Consider the following 24,894-nt stretch of genomic DNA (forward strand, 5'->3'; position numbering starts at 1 on the left):
CATAAGACTCCCAGTAGCCTCCTGGCAGGTTTACTGTGTTCTTGACATAGGCTCATGAAGCAGGAGCTTCCAAAGGTTTCCACACAGAGAACGAAGCTTTCCATTTCCCTAGGCCTGTGTGGTTCATTCTGAAATGCGAGGCTGCAGGAAGGGGATGGGAAGGTACTAGAGAGGAGGAGACAGGACAGCGTCAGCACTCAAACGGGGATTTCCACCCTCCTTCTGCCACTTACCTGCTCAGTGGCCACGGGCAGGTTAAATCCTCAACCCTCAGTTTCGCCACCTGTAAACCGGAGATGACAATTGCTACCTCAAAGGATCTGTGACAACTTACGGTGGGTGGCAGCATTTGAAAGTGCCCAGCATGGGGTGGGTACGTGGTAAATTCCTCATTTCCTGCCCTCGTGTTTTGGGCATGCAGAACCGAGTGCGATCTGACTATATGCTCATCACCAAAGCCACGGCTGTTTGCTGAGCCTGTTTCGAAAGGGTCACATCCCATAAGGGACACAGACACTATTAGGCATGTGTGTCCTTTATGGGGGGCCAGATCGCGGGCACAGGCTGCTCCAGATATCGAGGGCACACACGGGCCTCGGATGGAGGCAGGGCAATCCAGAGAAGCCAACAGACAGGGTTTCAGGGCAGTAATGCAGGGTCCATAGTGATATGGTGGGTACCTCGCGTCTCCGACCAGATGGGAGATGGGAGTCCTTAGGCTCCAGACCCTGGAGGGTGAACTGCTTCCCAGGGGAAAAACACTTCGAGGGCATCACTGGGGTCTGCCTTGGCAGGACAGGTGTGGCCATCATCAAGTGACCCCTCGGCAGTGGTGGACCCCTCCTGGGATCAGTAGGCGCCCGGAAATTTCCCTCCAATTGGGGTTTTTACATCTAAGGGGATGAATCAACCAAACATGATACAGAGCTCATGTATAGTAGACTCTAAAAGAGCTGAAGCAAAGAGTAGAACTCTGGTTGCCAGGCGCTGGGGATGGGGGAAGAGGAGATGCTGTACAAAGAGTACAAATTTCAAATTTTAAGAGGAATAGGTTTGGGGGAGCTAAGGTACAGCAGGGGGGCTATAGACAACAATACTGTACCGTACACTTGAAAGTTGCCTTGAGGGTAGCTTCTGAATGTTCTCATAAGAACAACAATGGCACGTGTGTGAGGTGAAGGATGTGCTAACTAACCTTATTGGGGTAAACATTTCGCAATATATATGCGTGTCAAATCATCACACTGTACACCTTGAACTTATGCAATGCTATACGTCAATTATATCTTAATAAAGCTGGGGGGCGGGAGAACAAAAAAACCCACCAAAACCCAAAAATTGTACAGAGGAACACAATACCTAAGTAAGGAGAGGGAGGGAAGGGATGAGGAACTTCCATTCTTGAATGTCTACCCTCTGTTGGGACGCCTACTGCAGTAATATAGCTGAATCACGTCGACCTGTGGGGTAGGCAAGACCCATACCCACATCTGAATCTCTGACTCCAGGAAACCTGGGCTCAGGGAGCCTTCGAAACGCTGCCCACAGTCACAGGGGGTAGCTGGAATTGGAACCTAGGTCTGACTCCAAAGCACCAGCTTTTTTCAGTTCCCCCTGTAGCACGAAGAGGGACCAGCAGAGGAAGGGGAGGCGGGGCTCCCAGAGAATCTCTCAGGAGCACATTTCTCTTCTGTGCGCGGGTGACTCATGATCCGTTTCTGCTTCCGGGCACCCATACAATTATTTCTTTTTTTTGCTTTTTGTTTTTGCGGTACGCGGGCCTCTCACTGTCGTGGCCTCTCCCGTTGCGGAGCACAGGCTCCGGACGCGCAGGCTCAGCGGCCATGGCTCACGGGCCCAGCCGCTCCGCGGCATGTGGGATCTTCCCGGACCGGGGCACGAACCCGTGTCCCCTGCAACGGCAGGCGGACTCTCAACCACTGCGCCACCAGGGAAGCCCCCATACAATTATTTCTGTTACAAATAGTTAAAAAATGTTTCCTATGTGCCTCAGAAAACCACTTACAAAAAACAAAACAAAAACCGAAGCCAAAAAAAAAAAAAAAAATTCAACCCTTAACAATCTCAAATCCCCAAACAACAAATGTGCTGAAAAGAAACTTCCCAAACGAAAATTGCCAGGTTCATTGTTATTGTTTCAGGACTGTAACATTGTAACTCTAATTGGCAAAACTGACAGCAGAGAAAGGCAAGTAGGTTCTGGGCAGTGAGCTTGTTGGTCAGAATGAAGGGTGCGGCTCCAAGCTGCCCAGCATCACTGCAACGGAGGCGGTAACAGTTCTTTTAGGTAATGAACCAACCGTGAGGCATCCGGGAAGGGGAGATATAACTGTGTCTACACACAACTCTGACATCAGCCGATTTTAACAAGTTTACTAAAACGACAGTCATGGCCTTGACAATACTGAATGCAAAATACTGGTGTACACAGATTTTACAAGAGCCAACTTACAAGGATCAGGTTTAACAGATGGGAGAGGCCTGAGGGAAGGCAAGCACACGGATTTTATTGAGAAAAAAAGCTTATATACTGTAGGGTTGCTGAAGTTTAATAAATAAAGGTCAACTTATAATATATAAAAACAATATAAACATTTATATGCTACGTGCATATTGTATAATTTAAAGTAATAATTTATATATGGGGAGAGATGCCAATTTATGTTCTTCCGATCTTTCTCGACAAGGCACACACACAGGATGTGTCTATCCGTATCCACCGCCAGCCGACCAGCTTGTTGTTTTCTGACGTCAGTGCCCGGACGTAGGTTTGGGAGGTTTTGCACTGAGAGTTCCAGTGTTTGTCGTCAATGCCTCTGCAACCGTTCTTGACAGGCCTGGCCTCTTTACATCTCGTCTCATAAAAATATTGTTTGACGGGAGAGTTGCCGGTTTTGATCTCCCCCAGCACCGTGACCTGGTGTCCCCGAATGTCGATGGCCGATGACTTGTCGGTCACCCACAAGCTCTCGCTGTCACACACGGAGTACTCCCCTCGGTGACTCTTGTGTTCCGCGTACCTCTTCCTCCGCGCCGTTCTGTTGGTCGCCACGGGGTTGCCCACGTAATCCTCCATGAGGTACAGGGGAGGGGGCTCCAAGGGGGTGCTGTCACTCAGCAGGACCCGGGGGGAGTTGTAGCGTCTCTGATGCCGCAGCAGTTCGGGGCCCATGGCCGTCATGGGCTGGAATTCCGACTTGGCAGGCTCCCGGGGGGCCTCTGCTTTGGGCAGCGTGCTCTGGTAGTTTTCCTTAACGTCCACCATCTGCTTGGAGAGCTTGTTTTTTAAAATATCTGCCTGGATCAGCTTAATAATCAGGGAATTGAGCGAGTCTTCCGGCAAACTCCTTTGATCCATGCTGTTACCTTGGATGCCACGGAGATAAGCGAGAAATATCACATAAAACAAGATGGACATCACCTTGTTCACCTGTAAGATCTGAAAAGGAAACATAGGTGTTAACAGGAGGTGGTGGCCGCTGGGTCTTTGTCATCCTGAACCAGAGGCTGAGGATCCCTGTGAGGCAAGAGAGACAGCAGGGTACCACCATCCTAGGGGAGCATCAAAACGCCCCTGTACTGGCCAGATACAGAGGCTGTCTATTTCTCTCCCCTTCCCCTGGGAAATACTGCCTTTTACGAGCCCTCCTTTCTCTCCTAGATGTCCAAGTGCCTTCACCACTACAATCTTTCCTCCAGCATCGTGGCTGTGTGAGAGGGAAAGAGGGGTGTGTATGTGTGTGTGTGTGTGTGTGCGTGTCTGTGTCTGTGTGTGTAAGAGAGAGAGGGCAAGATCATCTTTTTCACAAGGAAACCAAGAACATCAATGGAAGGACTACAGCCTAGAAGAGTCAGGTCTTTCCCGAAGACCCAGGTCGCCAAGAGGCAGGTGTGCTTGACTCCAGGCTTTCAACCTCCATCTCTTTCCTGGACAGATAGCACCTGTCACCTTTGCACCTGACGTCTACCATCTGCAGCCCTTCTGCTGTGTGTAGATGACGTCCTGCCACTTCTTTATTTTATTTACTTATTCAATTTCTTTTCTTGACTGTGCCATGCAGCATGTGGAATCCTAGCTCCCCAAGCAGAGATGGAACCTGTGTCCCCTGCAGTGGAAGCGTGGAGTCTTAACAACTGGACCGCCAGGGACGTCTCCAGCCACTCCTTTAAAGGTCCCTTAAGCCTGAAAAGATCACATCCCGCTCCACCTCGGCAAAATGCGAAGAAATGGAACCTGAAAATTATAAATACGCACATACATTTTTAATTAAAAAAATATCAGCGGCGGTAGCTTTGCAATTGCCTCGAGAATCATAGCTCTCTTGCCCCCTCCACTGCAGCCCCTGAGATCTCTCAAAGGAACAGATACCCCAAGGCTGGGGGTTGGGCCAGTTGCTTCTATATCCATAGCATCAAAGGTGGCTCGTTCTTGGCCAGCCTGGCAGAGCCGTTCTCTTGCCCTTGTAAATGACCATGTGGGCTGCGACCTGTGCTGTAAGAGGGCCTGAGTGTCAGGTGCTCTGCCGACCTCTCCAATGGACACGCTCGCCAAGATGCCCACCTGATCCCCAGGGACCCTCTTCACAAGACAGCAGGGTCCCCAAAGCACCACCTGTAGAAGATGGAGACACAGCTCAAAGCAATGGGCTACACTTGCCCTGAAGTGCAAGATTCCCTGTTAATTTTTCATGTTTGACTTTTTAAGTTTCCACTATGAAACGTTCCTTTTAATGGTTCTGTTTCTAACTCTGCTGTCTCCTTGTTTCAATGGCATCTTCACCTATCAACGCTCTCATTCTGTTGCCATAGTAGAGCCTCGACCTGGGGTTTCTGCTGAGTCCTTGGGGAATTAGAGGGCTGGTCCTGACATACCTTCATTGCTGGCCTCTCCCTCACTAGAGCACAGCCCTGATTTTCCGAGGGTTGGCACGGGACGGAGATTTTTCCGGTGGGGAGGGCTGGCTGCACTAGTGACCCCTCCTGTGCTCCCTGCTTCCCACCACTCGCCTCGAGGTGCTCATTCTGTAACCACCACTGAAGCCACCTTACGGTCCCCAGGCCTTTCTCGTTCCCTCTTTAAAGCTCTAAGCATGGAAAATAAAATCCTTCCCTTGGTTCACCTTTGGTATTTCGAGAAACCCAGGGGGAGAAGAAAAGGGAAATAAACAAATGTGGCACAAGACATAGAAAGTCAGCCCTGCTTACCAAGTACCCGTGTCTGAGCCTGCCCGAGCTAACTCGCTCCCGGGACTCAGAGGCATCCCTTTCCCCATCTCGGTGGAAGAACTGCGCTCTTGTCCCCAAAGGCCAACAGCACTGCTGTCACTTTATTCCAACTTCCTCCTCCTGGCGCCCAGCCTGTCTCTCTGATAAGGGGACCGTCTTCCTTGCATGGGAACTACTCTCTGGACAACTGACTCCTTCAAGGTCAGGGCTGAGAGAAAGATTCTAGCCGTGCTGCCCACCTCTAGAGATTGCCTCCAGGAATTGTATTATCCTGGGAAAAAGGTTCCCACAGGATAACTGATCTCCCCCCCCCAACTCTGCGTAAGAGTGACATTCCCTTCAATCTTGCAGGCCCAACAAAATCAACCATGAACACAAAAAGTGTGGTGTACATGCAACTAGAATTACACCCCCTTCTCCCTTCCAAAATAGAGTACAGCTGCAATAAAATAATTTGGGATGGAGAGGCTATTGGAAAACAATTTATGAAACCCCCCAAAAGCCCAGCCACTATCAACTAAGAATAAGCAGGCTACCTGCTCACAGGGAGATCAATCAAGTGTGGTGAGTGGAGGGAGGTCCCAGGTCCAGTAAGAGTCACACCTAGATTAGTAAGGTCATTGCAAGGGTGAGTCGGTAGGGAGAACGTTGATGGATTGAGCTGCTATATGGGAGGTGGCCTGTATATGGAACCAAAGGACGGAAGAAGGAGAAGGGTATTTAATCCAAGTCCTTCATTTTATAGATGAGGAAAACCCAAACTGCAGTTTAAAGAAGAGGAGAGGCACACAAGGGCAGAGAGGGGGGCTCTGCACTCCGGGTCCAGCATTCCTTTTCATCACATCATGATCGGGCTCCCACGCCCCACCCTTAAGCCCTGTTCACTGTTGGCGAACCGCTTGAATAAGCTTTAAGGACCATGTGACCCTTCACCTTGCACACTGTCATAGCCTCCTCTCCTGCTGAAATTTTGCTCATTCTTCAGTGCCTGGTTCGGAAGCTAATGTTTCCACGATGCTCCCCTGAGAGCGGCAGCCCGGCCTCCTCTGCATCTCCGTGGCACGCTGGCAGGTGTCACGGCCCTCATGGCATGACGTGGTTTACTCCCTAGATTCTCTCCCCCAAGGCCAGGAGCCCCTTCCTTCCTGTCTGTGTCTGCCTCTCCTCTGAGTCCACACCACAGTGAACACAAAGTGGGTGCAGGGAGTCAGAGATGGACCGAGGGTGGCTGGAATGCCTACCCTCCACGCACAGAACTGGCTTCCTAGTCTGCAGGGCCCAGGGCAAACATTTCTCACAGGCGGGATGGCGGCAGGAGGCGTGACCACGTTTGAGGCAATGCTCAGAGCCCCCAGGTGCCTGCTCCATGGTCCTATGGGACCTCACTTAGAAAACCCACAGTCAAAAATAAAATTCTTCCGAATTTCAAGATGGTAACCACAGAGCGTTACAGCTTGAGTTTGAGGTCCCCTCTCTGAGCGCCAGACTCTGTGTGATGCCCCGGCTAGCAGGAACGAAGACAGTTCGTCCTGGTGAAATTGTTTGAAAGTAAGGGTGGAAAGTTATCATTGGTCAAACGGGATGTGCAAAGCCCACAGGGCGCTGCGAGGAAGGGTGCAGCGTGCAGGGCCATGGACGGGAGCTGTGACTTTAGTGCAACCCGGCAGGGAGGGCCCGGGGTTGTGGACAATGAGAAAGGCTCCTGAGACCGCCTTCCTTGCTCCCCTGGGTAGGGTTGGGGCAGAGGTCAGGATTGTCAGAGAGGAAGGCTTCATCACTGATATTGCAAAGAATCGCCAAAGCACAGTGATCAGATCGTACAAAGCAGACTGACTTGTAGTTGATTTATTATTGCTTTTCAATTCTCTACAGAGAAGTGTAGAGGTTGGACTGTTCCTACCCTCCCATCTACCTGTGGGAGCCCCAAGGCAAACCCCAGTAACCCCTCGGGTCCCAAGCACGCAAGTTCAGCACAGAGGCATCCGGCCAGCACTGCTGGTGGTGCGGTGGGACGAATGAACAAAATGAAGTATATCAAAATTCCCAGGGCTTCCCTGGTGGCGCGGTGGTTGGGAGTCCGCCTGCCGATGCGGGGGACGCGGGTTCGTGCCCCGGTCCGGGAAGATCCCACGTGCTGCGGAGCGGCTGGGCCCATGAGCCATGGCCGCTGAGCCTGTGCGTCCGGAGCCTGTGCTCCGCAACGGGAGAGGCCACAACAGTGAGAGGTCCGCGTATCGCAAAAGAAAAAAAAAAAATTCCCAAATGCCCCTTAGCCTGGGTCCTACTCATTTCTGGATCTGGATGGTTGCTTACCATCAAGTCCAAAAACTCGTCATGATACTTTGGAATAAGTCCTGGGAGTAAATCATCTGCTGGCTGGTAAGAGTTTCTAGATATCTGCAAGGCTGCGATAAAACCCAGCAGGCTTCCTGCGGACTCCACTTTGATAATCTGCTTTCTGGTTTTCAGAGCAAGCCCAAGAATGTCGCTAATAAAATTCGCCCAAACGCAGATGTTGAAGTTGGAAGGGGCCATAGGGAACCACCTCATTTTTACCACTAAGGGCACTGAGACCCGGAGCAGTGTAAAGCGAGCTGTGAGGTCTGACTGCTACATGACACAGAGAGCGACAGGGGACCCTCGGTGATTAAATGTAACGGAGATCGCATGGCCGGTGCAAAATCAAGGTCATTGTCAGGGGTGAGAAGTCATATCATTATGAAAGCACTTAGCACCGTGCCTGGCACATTGTGATCCACTGGACAGGTTAGATGAACATGAACCTCAGTTATCTGTGGCAGCAGAAGACACTGCACACCTGCCCTCCGTGCACACACACCAGGTAGCAGAGGACTGGTTCCCTGGAGTGGGGTGTGGAAGAGGAAAGGCAGTACCAGGAAGGCGCATCAGTGAATGTTTCAATTTCGAGAGACTTCTATGCTCCTTCGCCGGTGGTGACTGCAGTTTATAGAGACCCCCGTTTAAGCAACGACCCTACTGAGTTAGCATTGTCTGAATGGCTCCTCCCGCATGACCAGGCCACGTCTTTCTCATCCCCCCATCTCTGACGTCCGGCACAGGGCTGCGCTGTTGTCGAGTCTCCAGGTCCGTTTACTGAATGAGCACCTACTACAAGCAAGACCTACCGAGACTCAGCTTCCTGGCCTCGGATTCTGTCTGGGTTTCTGCCAAGCCTGGTTTGGAAGCCAATCAACTCTGCCTCTTCTCCCAAAGAAAATACAGGCCTGGCTCTGAAGCAGGCCAGGGTCCCCAGGCTCTTCTCGGCTATAATTGGAAAAAGACCTGTTAAAGACCTCCGTTGGACCCCGTCCTGCACTCTCCCCAGTGCCCGCTTTCCCCGCTCAGAGTTGTCCAAGATCCTGACCAGCTTGCAGATGCTACTTTGCTCGCTTAGAAATGCTTTCCCACATATGGTGCTTTCCCAGTCCCTGGAGCAACATTCCTACAAGGTTTCACCATCCCTCAAAATACTCAAAAGAGAGCAATTTCTGATTCCTCCTTTTTGGCTCAGTGTACAATCCACACAGAGGGTTTGGGGTCTGGGAGGAACAGCTGAAATGGAAGAGAAGCTGGTGAGGACGGTGGTACAGGGTCTGAGGCCACAGCAACCAGGGTCTGTCCTGCCGCACGCAGGAGACGGGGGCCGTCACCGCTGAGTTCCACAAGTCACCTCTCTAGGACTAGCTCCCTGGCACGTGTGAGCCACCGCCTGGCCACGAACCCCCAGCCCTTTCTTCTTGCACGTGTACCGAGTGAATTTTGTAGCCTGGGCAGAGTGGGGTCGCCAAGCACAAAAATGTTCTTGCCGGGAAATGACATACATTGCGTCTTTCATCTTGGTAACAACACCTCGAAGGTAGGTAGTTACATTTCCCATTTCAGATGAGGAAACCAAGGCATGGGGAGGTTTAATAATTAGCTAACAAGCAGCAGAGCCCAGACTGGATGGCCGTCTGCCTCTGGAGCAGATGTCCTGTGCTGTCTCTCTGTCCCGGCTCTCACACCGTCCAGAGGAAACTCAGGTTCTAAGCCTGGAGCCGGGACAGCTGAAGCCGGCCGGCTGAGCATCTCCCCAAGAAGCCTCTAGGCACCTCTCAGCAGTTTCCAGGGGCTTGAGGTCACCACTCCTGTTTCCTCCTCTCAGATCCCCCATGAAAGGAAACACAATTCCGTTTCCTCCCGTCCTTCCTGGGCCTGATGCCCTCCAAGGTCAGGCCCCTGCAGGTGCCTGTCCCACGCGTTGCTTCATACAGAGCACAGAATGTACCACCTCAGACCCTGGGTTTGGCCCCAGCGCTGGAGAATGGGGTGAATAGCACAGAGGGCGTAAAGGCTCTGTTCTAGCTTTCCTAGGGGAGGAGGTGTGAGAGCAAAGGTGGAAGCACTTTTTAATTTGCCAAGTGTTGAATATGCAAATTCTAGAGATTTCATTATGTCCAGGGCAGCCACATCCGCCGGGGGCAAGTGCACTCGAGGACACTGGCCAGTTGTAGCCATAAGGACCTAATTCTTTGGAGAATTTCTGCAGCGATGACCTGGTCTCTGATGAATGCTAAGATGTCCAAAGACCACATCCTGCCAGATAACCCTAATATCTTGTTCAGGGAATGGAAAGAGTGAGAGGTGGGGAGGCAAAGGATTTAAAGCAGAATGACCAAAAGGAGAGGAAAGCGGTGGAAACGTTAAACCAAGGCCATATAAAAGGACTGGCCAGGCTTGTTCTCCTGTCTTAATTGCAAAATTAATTCAAATTGGCTTTGTTCTCAATATGGGTCCTGAGGCCTCAAAATGAGTCCGTTGGGGCCACATGAAGATGTTCTGACCCCTGACAAGGCTGGGGGCTGGGAGAGACAGGTCCCGGTGGAGCCGCCGCTGGGGACTGCTCTGGTTTTGGTTAATCTCTTTAATAATGATCCGGAAGCAGGAGAGAGGAAAAAGTGGCAGGTTAATTGAAACGCACAGATGACGCTTGAAGGGAAGGCGCTACAAACACCGATGAGGACAAACCAATTACTCCCCAGCCCCCGTGTGGGCGGGCAGCCTGGAAGAAGCAGGGTGAGATTAGACTGGAAACACGTAGCTTAACTCACTGGTGGATCCAAAACCAACAAGGGAGGGAAACGCTTGTGAAAGGATGGAGGGAAGGAGCGACTTGGGGTGTCTGGAAGGAGCGGATTAGAAATGAACTCACCAGAACTGGGCTGTGTGGGTGTTCGTGGCGCCCTTCCCCCGACGGCCCTGCATGCATCCCTCAAACACACCTCACTCACTCTCATTGCACCTCTGAGGGTGGCCACTCTTCCCTGTCTTAGGCAGAACAAGGACACATACATTGAGCTTTAGAGAGGGTAAGAAATCGAGCTGAGATCAGAGAACTAGTCAACGACTGTCATCAAAGATGCCGGCGAGCATGGTCTCAATTCCCCCCCAACCAAAAAGCATCACCTCGCTGCTGTACTTGGTGAGACCTCATCTGAGATCCCTGATCCCTGGGCAGGTCTGCATCACATAGAGTCCATACAGGTGACAGCAGAGGCAGGGAGATGGATTCCTTCCCTGTTCTCTGAAAGCCCCTCATTCTGCATAGTTCCTCTTAGTGAAACTTACTTAACTCAGGGGTCTGAAACCGACTGACACAGACCGCTTGGCCCAAGATCTGAAATAGGACAAGGTCCTCGGTTTTCAGGGGATGCTGGCTTCCCAGTGGAAACAAGACAACCTATCAACAAGGAAGGTGTGTTCTAGGATGAAACACAATGACATAGAGACCTCAGAAGGGTGACTCACCTCCCTCAGAAAGGAGCTGCTGAAACTGGTTCCTCTTGGAGGCCAGAAAATGAAGACAAGAGACCCCTGAAATGACAAGGAGCCGGTCTCCCCAAAGCAAGCTAAACACCGTGAGCTGGAAGTAAAAAGCTGGGAGTTTCTTTTTCACAGCTGTTGGAAGAGGAATTTTACATTGTTCAAAGCATCCACTCATCGGGCCCTAAGGTAGTGAGAGACAGAAGGTACGGCACATGTCAAAACAACGTGCACCACAGCTCCCAGAAGAAGGTAGCGCAGTTACTCCCCAGGCCAGGGAACCCTCTGGCTTGGCCCCATCTTGGCAGAGAGATCTGAAAGGAGCTTGGTATGACGACACAAGCCCCAGGAAACCCAGATTTACTTTATCCTTTACATGCTATCAACTCTCATTTCATGGCCAGAGGGTAGACAAGGAAGGATCTGCAGAGAGAATCTGAGTCAATCCAGCTACTGGCCATAACTGTGTTTATCTAGTAAATTCCGTTTTCTTTGTTCTGGGCACCGACGCTCATTCACCACTGTGCTTGAAGATGTACGTGTATGGGTTTGTGGTGGGCTTGTGTGTGCGTGCGTGCACACACACACACCCCTCACACACACTGTAGCCTCCCCAAATGAGGATGGGTTACGGTCGAGTTATTTCCAAATTATGATAGCATTTAATATTCTGAGACGTCTTGATGTTGGTTTCATTTTCTGCATCTGGGTTAACTCCATTTTTCCAAGTGTGGAAACACACAAGGGAAGGCTGCTTCCATTACACAGACAGTTGCGGGTATGGCTGGCGTTCAACTCTTAGCGTCAGAGAATAACCTCCCCAAGCAAGTGAAACTTCTTGTCCTAGATGTACTCCTAGTGTCTGAGTTGGGTTGATGGGTTGATGGGTCAAGCATATGTATTACCCGTAAAGTGCTACCCAGCTGTAAGTTAACTGTATCAGAAGGCTGCTGACCTTCCATCTTCAATAATTATAATAAATAATGATGAGGACGATCGATTATCTACTTTGTCCACCCAGCCAAGGATGGCTCTCAAGATGGCAGAATAAGGAAGCTGGCTTTATCTTGAGAGCTGGGAGCGAAGGGAAATCCCAAATCAGGACTCCCATTCACTCTGCAGATGCCTCTTCCAAACCAAGACCACAGCTGGCTTGGCAACGCCCAGACCTGGGACTGCACCTCCAGGGCAGCGGCAGCGAGGCGGGGTCAACCCAAACCACTCTGGTTTGGCCCCACGAGGACTTGGCCACGGTGAATGTGGGCAGGTGGCAGCCTTTCTCCTCCAGGCTTGGCGATGGGGCCTGTGTCTCCCGCTCACTCTTCCCCCAGCCCACAGCCAGCCTCCTTCCACAAGGATGAGGGACTAGCAGATGGTCCATGGCTGCCTTTGGTCTGGACACCCTCTCCAGGAAACCATGCTGTCTGGGGACTCGGAGGGCCAAAGCCTCCTTCCACGGCTCACCCAGCCACCGTCCTTCACCTGAATCCCCTGCCACACCGGGAAAGCAAGGCAGGAGAGGCGTCTGCACGGGAGATTTCCTGAGCCTCTTTGCGCCCCCTTGCAAAGGGAGCCTGGAATGGACACACAGGAAGAAAATCCATCTTCCACCCGAACCCAGGTGTGTGGAAGACACTTCATAAACATTATGGTCCAATCCCAAACCATCTACCGACTCTCGCTCTGGGCAGCTGGGCAAGACGAGAAACCAACCCAGAGTTTGTCCTCTGAATTTTGGCACCAACACTGTGGACCCAGAGCTGTCATTCATCACAGACACAGTCATCCTAACCGCTTGTAATAACAGCGAGTATTTACTGAGCCGCACCATATGCTGAGGACTTCTCCAGACTTTACATGGATTGTCTCAATTAATCTTCATGGATGCGATTATCATGCCCACTTGTCAGCTCAGGAAACTGAGGCTCAGAGGGATTAAGTTCTTTTGTCCGAGATCACGCACCATTTGAGAGGTGGAGCCAGGATGCAGACCCCTGTGTGGCCCCCAGGCTGTACTTTTAGCCAGTACTGCAGACCACCTCCCAACTCGTTCCAGAGAGCTGAAGGCACCTCTGACTTGCTTGTAGGGAGCGAGGCACCAAGCCCCACATTGATACGTTAATGCTTCTTTCCTTGTTCTGAGAAAGAGATCTCCAAGACAGGTGCTCTGAAGTGCAAAGGGAACATTTCCCCGTCCAAGGCTGGGCATCGCCAATTCACAGTGGCTGAGAAGCATATCTATGCAACACGGGGCTGACGGGCTCACTTATCTATGCCTTAGTTTCCCCAAATGTCACACATTCCTTTCCTCTGTCCTTATTGGATGGTAAAGAAGACCAAGAACCCAGGGCTCCTTTTTGAAATTTGTTGGAATTTTGAAGGCGAGACAGATTTCTGATTCTTTGGTTTTCATAGATTTTTAGCGTATTGACAAGGAGAAATAAAATAATGCGGACTCTCGGCACGTCTCCCTCTTTGATTTATGAATGAAAAGCATCTCTGCCACTGATCAGTTTTGCGGCTACGGGAGAATCACTGCTCGTCCTGGGGTCTCAATTCCTAACGGGCTTTCTCCATAGGGCTGATGCTGGTATTTTGGGCAGGAGAGTTAGTTCTTCATTATTCAGTTTTGTCTCCCACACATGAAGCTCTGCCCCCAACCTACTAAATGTCAATCATGTCCCCAGTCATGGTGACGACCAAAAAAAGGCACTCACACTTTTCCAAATACCATCTGGGGAGCCCTTATCCCTCCTGGTTAAGAATCACATAACATAATGCTGGTGGACTAAAGTGGTTCTCAGCCGTTTTTGACCCTTTTTAGAATGTGATAAAAACTAAAGAAAGTTTCCCCTAAAAAAACGCATGTGCACATATCGGAAACAGTTTGCAAAAAAATTCGAGGCAATTCACCAGCTCCCCAAAGCCTCACCCAGAGACCCATAGATCCTCGGTGAAGAACTCTTGAACTAAACAGTTTTTCACAGCTTCTTCCCAGCTTTAATATCCTGTGCTTCTATGACCCTCTGCTAACCCTGGGCCATTTCTTCACCAGACAGATGATCCTCAATACTGGTCTCGTTTTCTGGTCCTTCCTACTTTTCTGTGTCCTATTTTTTTTTTTTTTTTTTTTGCGGTACGCGGGCCTCTCACCACCGTGGCCTCTCCCGCTGCGGAGCACAGGCTCCGGACGCGCAGGCTCAGCGGCCATGGCTCACAGGCCCAGCCGCTCCGCGGCACGTGGGATCCTCCTGGAACGGGGCGCGAACCCATGTCCCCTGCATCGGCAGGCGGACTCTCAACCGCTGCACCACCAGGGAAGCCCTTCCGTGTCCTTTTGAAGCTACAGAGCCAGGCACTGGCATTCTCATCACCTAGAATTCTCAGACAATGGGAAGGTTACAGCAGGAAAGTGACCTCTGCCTCAAATGCAACAATCAATTAACGAAACAGCCAGAACCAGAAGCCGGCTCTCCAGAGGCGCAGAGCTGTGCTGCCCATCTGGAACCAACGCAGAGCCATAAATATAAGGACACCCAGAGGGAAACCTGCCCACAAGGTTGCAGAAGGGCTTCTCCGGGAGGTGCAGCGGAATCAGGACCGGCACGGCATGTGGAACGCTACGCTGTGAGAGGGCTGGAGCCCTCGCAGCCTGACTCGGCTCAAACGGTAGCCCATGAGGCAGAACACTTCCCTTCCTTTTACAAATATTTGTGTGGCGTCAGCACCATTGTCTAGTGACATCTGCACTCCTCAAGAGCTTTGGAATGTCATGCCTTTTCTCTTCCATCTCTGGTCCTGCCACCACGCTGGATGACTCCACCTCCAACCTGATGGCTTTCCCATCCCTTTGGTTTCCCTTTCCCCAGCGTACTCAAGACCAATGCTCTCCCTTGTCTTTGAAAACCTTGCCGTTTCTGAAGAGCTTCTCTGCGTTCCAGCCGACTGGCGTGATGAGTGTGGGCGTGGCTGCACGCTGTCTCAGGAGGAGAAGCTGGAGGAGGGAGGGGTGCAGGACAGTCACAGAACATGGCCCAGGGGGACACCCCGGAAGCCTGAGAGAGGAGGCTTAAGCACCAGTAGAGGCTCTCTTTTATATCAGAGGGCAAAAGTGCCTAAGTTCATTGCTCTGGAAGAGACTGTAGCCAGAAGATACACTGGGATCAGATACTGTGCACAGGCAGGTTGCTAGTTTAAAACACGCTGATTTCTGACACGCCTCCCACGTAGTGGTGGGTCCATGTGCCCTTCTCTTGTAGGTGGGTGGCCTGTGCCCATTTTGATCAATGCAGTATAGAGGAAGTAACATTATGCGACTTCCAAAGCTAGGCTGTAAGCGGCCGTGTGGCTTCTGCCTGTTCTTGGGGCCCCGAGCTGCCATGGGAGGCACTGACATTCAAGGCCACCATGTTGGAGCCCCCCCTCACCATGGCCTTCCAGCCAGTGCTGCCAAGGCACTCGTCTTGCGGGTGAACTGGCCTGGGTGACCCATGCCAGCCCGTCAGTCAACTGAAAACCACCAAGGACCTCTGTCAAGGCCACCTGACCCACCCAGCTCGACTCGATTCCCTGAGCCACAGCGTCATGAGAAATGAGAAAACAGTGGGTTTTTTTTTACGCCACCAAGTTTGGGGGAGCTTGTTACACAGTGAAAGATGGACAAACACCCAGAGCTGGAAAAAGTACAGAGGATGAGAGGGGTCACCTTTTAGTGCCAGTGATGACGTCTCACTAAGTTTGCTCGAAGAGTCTGAGTACATTCCCGGAGGATGGTCTAAAATGGACCTCGGGAACCACGAAGAATAGGACCGTCCCCACGGAAGAGGCGAGCCGTCAGGCACCTGAGGGCCTGCAGCCGAGGGTCTGACTACAAAGGGGCGACACAGAGCCACCTCTGCTCCTGGGGACCTCAGGGCAAGTGATTGTGGGGGGTGGGGAGGAGGAGGGAGGGAGGGAGACACAGAGAGAAAGAGAGGACGGAGGGAGGAAGGCAGACAAGGCTTTTTTTTTTTTTTTTTTTTTTGCGGTACGCGGGCCTCTCACTGCTGTGGCCTCTCCCGTTGCGGAGCACAGGCTCCGGACGCGCAGGCTCAGCGGCCATGGCTCACGGGCTCAGCTGCTCAGATCCTCCCGGAACAGGGCACGAACCCATGTCCCCTACATCAGCAGGCGGACTCTCAACCACTGCACCACCAGGGAAGCCCTGACAAGGCTTTCTTGAACAGGGTTTCAGCTGAGTCCAAGGCCCCTGCATGGTGGCTTTTGGAAAAACGGCTAGGGAAAAACGGGGGAGGAGAGACTGTCCCCCCAAACCACCACGACTGCCACCCAGAGGGTGTCTGCATCTAGATCCATCCGTGTTAGGAGCCACTCCACCGCGCCAGCAGCCAGAGCTGGCTAACCCCACCCCAGCTGACATTTTCTTCCTAGCAGCCAGGGACACGGACACAAGAACGAGGGTATGAGCACTCAGGGTCAAAGAGGGCTTCCTGGTGGTGACACAGAATAGGCCACGCCCCTGCGGCCACTGGGACCGTGTCGCAGAGTGGGCGGGGCAGTGCCTACGGCTCTCTGCCATCCGAGCAGAGTAGAAGGAGGAGGAATTCCAACCTGGACACGAGCTGCTGGGAAACAGGCCAGCAGAGCGTGTGAGTGTGAGGATGTCTATGAGTGTGCCTGTGTGTGTGTCCGTGTGAGTATGTGTGTACGTGTGCATGTATGTCTGTGTCTGAGTGTGTGTGTGTGAGAGTATAACGTGTTTATTTGTGTGTGTGGTGTGTGTGTGAATATCTGTGAATGTGCCTGTGTGTGAATGTGTATGTCTGTGTGTGAATGAGTATATTTCTGTGTCTGTGTGTGTATGTATGTCTGTGTGTGCAAGTGTATATAGCTGTGTCTGTGTGTATATGTATGTCTGTGTATGACTGTGTGTGTCTGTGTGTGTGTATGTCTGTGTCTGTATGTCTGTGTCTGAGTGTGTGTCTATGCGTGTGTCCATGTTTATCTGTGTGTGTGTGTCTGTATGTATGTATGTCTGAGTGCATGTGTGTGTCTGAGTGCGTCTTAGTGTGTGTGTCTGTGCGTGTGTCTATGTGTATCTGTGTGTGTGTCTATATGTGTGTATGTCTGAGTGTGTGTGTGTATGTCTGCATCTTAGTGTGTGTGTCTGTGCGTGTATCTATGTGTATCTGTGTGTGTGTGTCTGTATGTATGTTTGAGTGTGTATGTGTATGTCTGTGTGTCTGCATCTTAGTGTGTGTGTCTGTGTGTGTCTGTGCGTGTATCTATGTGTATCTGTGTGTGTGCCTGTGTGTATGTCTGAGTGTGTGTGTGTGTATGTCTGTGTGTCTGCGTCTTAGTGTGTGTGTCTGTGCGTGTGTCCATGTTTATCTGTGTGTGTGTGTATGTGTGTATGTCTGAGTGCGTGTGTGTATGTCTGCATCTTAGTGTGTGTGTCTGTATCTATGTGTATCTGTGTGTGTGTGTCTGTATGTGTGTATGTCTGAGTGTGTGTGTGTATGTCTGTGTGTCTGCATCTTAGTGTGTGTGTCTGTGTGTGTCCATGTTTATCTGTGTGTGTGTCTGTATGTGATTGTGTATGTCTGAGTGTGTGTGTATGTCTGTGTGTCTGCGTCTTAGTGTGTGTGTCTGTGCGTGTGTCCATGTTTATCTGTGTGTGTGTCTGTGTGTCTGTGTGTATGTCTGGGTCTGTATGTCTGTGTCTGAGTGTGTGTCTATGCGTGTGTCCATGTTTATCTGTGTGTGTGTGTCTGTATGTGAGTGTGTATGTCTGAGTGTGTGTGTGCGTCTGTCTGAGTGCGTCTTAGTGTGTGTGTCTGTGCGTGTGTCTGTGTATCTGTGTGTGTGTATCTGTGTGCACGTGTGTGCAGTGTGTTGGGAGAGGGATGCCGAGGAGGGGAGACAGCCCTAGGGTTGGAGGAGCGCAGGCTGGGTGCGCCTTGCAGCTTTCCCAGTCAGTCTCCACGGGACCTCGGACAAGCCTTGTTTCTACCTCCCAGGCATCAGTTTGCTCTTCTACAAAGTGAGGGAATCCGGGTAAATCATCCTAAGATCTTCGCAGTGTCTGCAGTCTGCCTACCCACAGAGGGGCAGAGACAAGGCTCTGGGCTCCCTGCTCTCTCTCTGGTCCCCAGGGACAAGGGGGGTGGGGTGGGAGACGGCTCTGGGGTCCTGCTGACCCCGTTCCCACCCCCCGCCAGCTCTGCCCATGTAAGGAGGGAGGCACATGGCCCCAGTGGCCCTCTCGGGTCCCCAGGAATTGGAAACATGTAAGGACAGGCTGGGGAGAAGCCCGGGAGATAGAAAGAGAAACTCTGGGTCAAGTTTGCATTTCTCATTATTCCTCCAACCCTTCTCAAATTCCTTTTGTTTAGAAACCTCCTTGGGTTTCTGAAGGCTGTCCCCTCCCCCATCCCACCCCTGGAAAAGTCTAGGAGCTCCTCCAGCCTGTAACCCTTCCGGATAACATGTTCCATATGTCGGTCACTCTCTGCATGCGATGTGAGCACTCCCTTTCCTGGTCACCTCCTCTGTGGTCTCCCCACAAGCCTCCCTAGAACAAGAGGTAGCGAGGGTTTCCAGCAGGTCGGAGCCCGCTGAACCTGGGGATTCCTGCAGCTTTGCCTCCGAGTGCCTGGAGGGGGCCTGCCTTGGCCCCAGCCTGCCCACCACCACTGACAGCTGCACCAGACCCTCCTTTAAGCTCTGGGGCCAACTGAGCAGCGCTGACCCACGTTACTTGGTGAGAGCGCGCTTCTGCAGCAAAGCACACAGCCCTCTATTGTTTTCCTTTCCCACCCAGCTCCCCCTCTCCTGTGGCTACCCACCGTGGTAAACAAAAGCTGAGGATTTTTCCAACACAACTTCCAATGCTTTTTGGGGGGGATGTGAGCACACCTTCCATACCTCCTCCTCTGACCTCTACCCCACACCCCCCGGCCCCTCTGATGCATCTTTTGGTGATTGAGTTTGACTCTTGAAAAATGCAATGCATGGCTTCACACTAGTTCTGGTGGATTTCCCAAAAGACAGAAGAAGGTGGGTCTTCACCCCTCTGGAGGGGTTGAGTTGGAAAGGCTGAAGATGACCTCAAATAAGCACCGGGGAGCCTGAGAACTGTGTGGAGCTCCTCTTCCTCAAAAGCACAATTGTACTTAAAGGCTCCAGGCCCCCATGGGTGTCCTGGAGAGCAAGCAGAGGCTACCTTGAGACAGGCAGTGAGGCAACCCTTTAATCTAACAAACACAGCCAGGAGAAGTGGGCAAAGCATCCAACAAGAGGCTCGAAGCTTTCACAGACACAGGGCGCGGGCAGAAAACATCTGGGGACATGGCAGAATCCCCTGATCTCTTCAAGGAAGGAAGGATGCTACACTAAGCACCTACTATATGCCAAGGACTGCAACTTAAAACTTGCATCCTACTGTCTTTAGCTTTTTGAGTGGACATGAAGTTAGGAAAATTATAAAGAGAGGGTATTGCTATTTTAAAGCTGAGAAATTTAGGGCATAGCGTAAGTGAGTGATGGGCTCAAAGCTGTCACAGCCAGGACCAGAACCGTGCTTCCTGACTCCTGATCCAGCACTCTTCCTAAAAGATAACCTCTCTATTCTCAAAGCCCTGAAGGGCTTCCCTGGTGGCGCGGAGCGGCTGGGCCCGTGAGCCATGGCTGCTGAGCCTGCGCGTCCGGAGCCTGTGCTCCGCAACGGGAGAGGCCACAACAGTGAGAGGCCCGCGTACCACACACACAAAAAAAAGCCCTGAAGAATCCAGAGGACAGACCATATGCCTGGGACTGCCCAGGACGTACAGATCCCCCAGCTCTCTGTGAATCTTGGGAGAGTCCCTACAGCTACAAAATGCAGACTGCACCTTTCTCTAGGCCCACTGCCTCTTTGATGCGCCAATGTATACGAAGTGGATCGTTTCCAAAGGTGGGCCACCTCTGGCTGTGCAGGGAGCCGGGTGGGGCCCGTCCTTGGCTCAGGTTCTGCACCTGCTTCTTTCTAAGCCTCCCCCCGTCGCCCCTCCCCCATTCCTGGCTCTATTTCATCTGAAGATTTATTGTATTCTGCAGATCAAACAACCGGTTAAGCAAAAGTCTGTGTTAAAAACAATCTTTCTCAACAATACCTGCTTTAAGAAAATGACAACAATCGTGAAGGAAAATGTGTTTGATGATGGGCATGAGACTAATGAGACAACTGAACTAATATAATTGGGGGATCTCACTTCAGAAGCTCCAATTAGGCTTGAAGGGCTTTGGCAAGGAACCCTGCAATTTGGTGCTAATGAATGCATTAACATAGAGGGTAAGTTGGAACCCAAGAATGTGCAGGAATGTGTCCTGACACTGTGCTGGGCACACAGTAGGAGGGCCACCGAGGACCTGATGAGCTGAAGTGGAAAAGGGTTGGAGACCTTAGGACAGGCCGGCATTTCTAGCCAACAGACCAGCTCTTCTGCCTCTGGACCAATTTGCAGAGTTTGAGCCGTCTACTTCAGGGAGATCTATTTTGGTTTACTAGAAAGAAGGCTCTGGTGAGTTTCCAGGCATGCCGTCGAAATGGCCAGATTCACTGGATTGAATAGAGAGGATTGCAAAACAGTTCTTTCCAGACCTGAGGCTCTGTGATTCTATGTAAAGGCAAAACGCTCCACCATGGGGACGTTGATGGGGCCATAGCGATGTGTGGGAACAGGCAATGACCTCCACCCTGAAGTGGATGAGTCACATGGTGGAGAGGAGGGGATGGCTGCAGATTGTAGTCAAACTGAAGGGTCTGGAAATATACTGGCATTGATTCAGAATGTGGAACTTTTGATCCTATAACATTTTATGTTTTAATTCCCCTTGGTGATGTTAATAACGCAGTTGGCTAGTGCCACACCGACAGAATTTATGAAGCAAAACTCATCCAAGAACAGGAAGGAATGACCTCAGTTTATGCCCTACTTATGCCTCTGAAAATGTTGAGTGCAAATCACATTTCTGTGAATTGATTTGTGTTTTAAAGATACTAGGAGGGTTTGCAACAAAAAATCTTACTGTGACTTCCTATGGAAAGCAGTAAATAACCACTCTTCCATTAAAATATATATATATCAGACTAGTTTTAGCTTAAAGCAAAGTACATCTTTCAATGTAGAGCGACTATGCTGTGAATGTATCACAATTCCACAATGAACACATGTGCTTTGCCATTAAATTCTTCACCAAGAGAATAAGACTTAATCCTTTGATGAGCTCTTCAACTATCTGGGTGCCCTGTTAACACGCATTATTCCTTATGGCTTATTCTTCAGGAAACTAGGAACTGGGAAGAAGGAAAGAGGCAGGAGAATTTTCTGCTGGAAGTTCCCATTTTTTCCACTCCCGTGTCCTAAACAATGTCAACCTAAGTGCCCATAAAAAATGACACGTCTGTCTTCTTCTCAAAGATGCCAATAAGGAAAGGAACGGAAGGAAGAGAAAGCAAGCAGAAATTAAGCATTCTGTACGTAGCGAAGGCTCAAGAATAATGATGATATCAATCATGATGATAGCATTTGCTCCTGCCTGGAACTTCGCTAAGATTTAATTCTGCAACAACCCTCTGAGGCAGGTCCCACAGTCGACAGTCACTTATCTGAAACCCTGTGTATTACTGTACATTACCTAGCACTCTGCATGGGTCTGGAGCAGCTCCCGTGATTACACAAGGTAATATTTCTATTGCAAAATTATAAATACTCACTTAAGAGAGATAAAGATTATGCCAATGCAGGTCATATTTTGCGGCCAAATAAATCTGCTGAAACTTTAAGAAGGGACTCTGGGTTTTCAGAGCTTTGTGGGTTTTGGAATTGTACAGAAGAGACTGCGGGAGTGCGTTATTCTCTCTACTTCGTAAATAAAGAAAGAGGGCCCCAGAGAAAACAACTCACCTCAGATCACACCACTGCTGTACTAGAGCTGGGGTTCAAACCCAGGTGTGTCTGACACCAAAACTCATTTCTCAAACACCATGCTATCTGGGTGATGCTGCCCATCTAAGAGATCAAGAGAATACGGATTAACTCGTGGTTGCATACACCCTTTTTATGTTTAAAGAATTTTAAATAAATTTCTCTAGAGATTCTTCTTCCGTGTTATAAAAGTAATAAGAGCATATTGGAGAGCATTCTAAAAATACAAAAATACATAAAGAAATCTATCAACTCCCACAGTACCCAGCCTTTTCTAAACACGTGCAAAGTTTTTCTATGCATTACAAAGTTGAGATTGTTGCATACACATCCTTCTTCGACTGACTTACTTAATCTTATAATCTAAGCATTCTCCCATCATATTAAAATTGTGCATAAACAAAGTTTTGATGGCTACATAATTAATATTCCATCCCAGAAAGTGCTGCAATTTACTGGATTACACCCCCTTTGTAGGAAATGTATTATTTCCAATTCTCCATTCTCATAAATAATGCTGCAATAGACATCTTCCTGTGCAGAGGAGACTGTAGGTCTGAGTTGTTCCCACGGTCCTTTGCTTCAGCCCTTCTTCTACCCCACCCACCCCCACCCTGGTCACAGCTGCCCTGCACCTCCCCAGCCTCAGGTCAATCAAGCACCCATTTCTCTGGCTGATACTCGGGCTGTGGAGACGGGGAAGGGCGGCATGGGCACTGTTTGGTGCCAAGCAAATTTATGTTCTCAAGTTTGTCTCAGCCCTTGCTGCAGATCAATTTTTTGCTATTCTTCCTATGTCAGGTCTTTCTTCTGTTCCTCACAACAGCTCTCTCAAAACCACATTTATCTCCTGAAGTCTCAGAGCACAGAAAGCTTGCTTCCTACTTCAGAGAAAAAAAAAAGAGAGGGTCCCCCAGGTAAGAACTCCTCACTCTGTACACACATCTCCTTGAACGCACACAGCTGAAGTGGCCAGATGCTTTATCACCCTAACCAGTAAACTTGTGAAAGTGAAAGGGGGTGCTATTGATCATTTGGTTGGGGTAATGGTTACACGGCAGGCCTGCCCTGGATCAACCAGGACTCCACACTCACACTGAGTCCAGCCGTAATTTCCTCTGAGTGTCTGGGTTGTCCTGGTCACATTGTCTCTCCAATAGCATCTACAGTGACACGCTGGCCCCACCGCCTCCCATTCACTCAGAAGCCTCCTTCCATCAGGACCTCCATCCCAATCCTGTCTTCAACCTGCCCCTCTCTGCAGGTTTCCTTTCCTCAGTAGACACAGACAGAACTCAGAGATTGCTTGCCCTGCGGGTCCAGTTCCAGACCACTTGCAATAAAGCAAATACCATGATAAAGCAAGTCACATGATTCTTTTGCCTTCCCAGTACATATAAAATCTATGTGTACACTATACTGTAGCCCATGAAATACGCAGTAGCATTGTGTCTAAAAAAAATGTACATGCTTTAATTAGAAAATACCTTCTTGCTAAAAAATGCTAAGCATCATCTGAGCCTTCAGCGAGTTGTAATCTTTTTGCAATCGTCAAATCAAACATCACTGATCACAGATCTCCATCACAAATAATAATGAGGAAGTCTGAAATACTGCCAGAATTACCCACATGTGACACAGAGACATGAACAAACGTGGACAGAAAAATGGCACCGATGGACTTGCTCCAGGCCGGGTTGCCACAAACCTTCAAATGTAAAAAAGGCAATGTCTGGGAAGTGCGATAAAGCGAAGCCCGATAAAACGAGGTGTGCCCGTAATGTTCGCATGTTACCAACCCTAAACAAGGAAAAGAAAATAGTGCTCCCCTAAGGACGACTAGCTGGTCCCAGTCCAGCTTCGTATAAAAGCACCTGCACTGGTTACTTCCCCTTCCTCCACCCCCTCGAAAAGGGCAGAATTCCGTCCATCCATCCTCACCACCAGCACCGGGCCCTCCCGAAGCAACCCTCCCAGAAGAGCCCTGGGTCCCTCATTTGAAAATCAGGTAGATGCCTTGCAGCTCTTCCTTCCTTAGCCTCCTGGCCCGCCTCCTTCAGCTTCTGTGGCTCTCCCACGGTTTTCTTCTAGCCGTTACTAAAAGGGATCTTAGCTCCCAGACCAGGGATTGAACCCGTGCCCCCTGCAGTGGAAGCACGGAGTCTTAACCACTGGACCACCAGGGAAGTCCCATTAAATTCCGGTTGATTCTGCCTCCTACTTCTCCCAATGAACGCCCCTTTTCCCTACGGCCCGTACTACCTCTCCTGCCGGGATTACTCCTGGGGACCCTCAGGTGGTCTCTGAGACCCCACTTTCACCCTCTCCCAGACTCCCTCTCATTTCCTCTCCACACGGGAACAGAAGGATCTTCTAAAGTGGAGCCTAACTGCATCACTCCCCAGCTGGAGAAATTTCTGTTCTTTTCTAAAACCTTCGAGGTGAAGCCCAAATTCCTCAGCCTTGCATGAGGCCCTTCCCAGTCTGGTCCTGGGTGCGTGTCTCACCAGGAAGGGCTGCAGTTCTGCAAACCCGCCAAGTGCTCTCACCTCTTCAAGGATCTCTGATGACCCCCTTTGCCGGCAGTATCCCTCCCACCCCCGCCCTTTACCTGGTTGATTCCTGTGTGTCCCTCCGACCCTGCTCCTACACCACCTTCCTAAAGACACTGCCTTTCAGCACATTCTTTTATAACCCTCCGCTTCCTTGTCTTCCTCCTGCACCGGACTGTAAGCTTTCCTTCTAAGTCTGATGTCCTGAGTATCTATAATGGTGCCAGGCTCACAGTCGGTGTTCAGTAAAAGGCTCCAAGAAACATAGTCAGTGGATCAAAGGGATGGACCTCTTGAGAAGTGTG

At 50.5% G+C, this 24,894-nt stretch overlaps 1 protein-coding gene across 5 annotated transcripts in view; it reads right to left on the reverse strand.

Moving 5' to 3' along the window:
- Positions 1-2,506: 2,506 nt before the first annotated feature.
- NTF3 (neurotrophin 3) overlaps positions 2,507-24,894 on the reverse strand; it is a 65,842-nt gene continuing 43,454 nt past the window's right edge. For 3 of the 5 annotated variants that reach the window (XM_033867164.2, XM_073789129.1, XM_073789128.1), the window contains exon 2: positions 2,507-3,460. In XM_033867164.2, the coding sequence (XP_033723055.1) occupies positions 2,681-3,460 (780 nt within the window). In that variant the 3' untranslated portion in view covers positions 2,507-2,680. The other 2 variants (XM_073789130.1, XM_073789127.1) reach the window with 2 other exon arrangements.

The sequence above is a fragment of the Tursiops truncatus genome, chromosome 11 (assembly GCF_011762595.2).
Source record: "Tursiops truncatus isolate mTurTru1 chromosome 11, mTurTru1.mat.Y, whole genome shotgun sequence".
NCBI lineage: Eukaryota > Metazoa > Chordata > Mammalia > Artiodactyla > Delphinidae > Tursiops > Tursiops truncatus.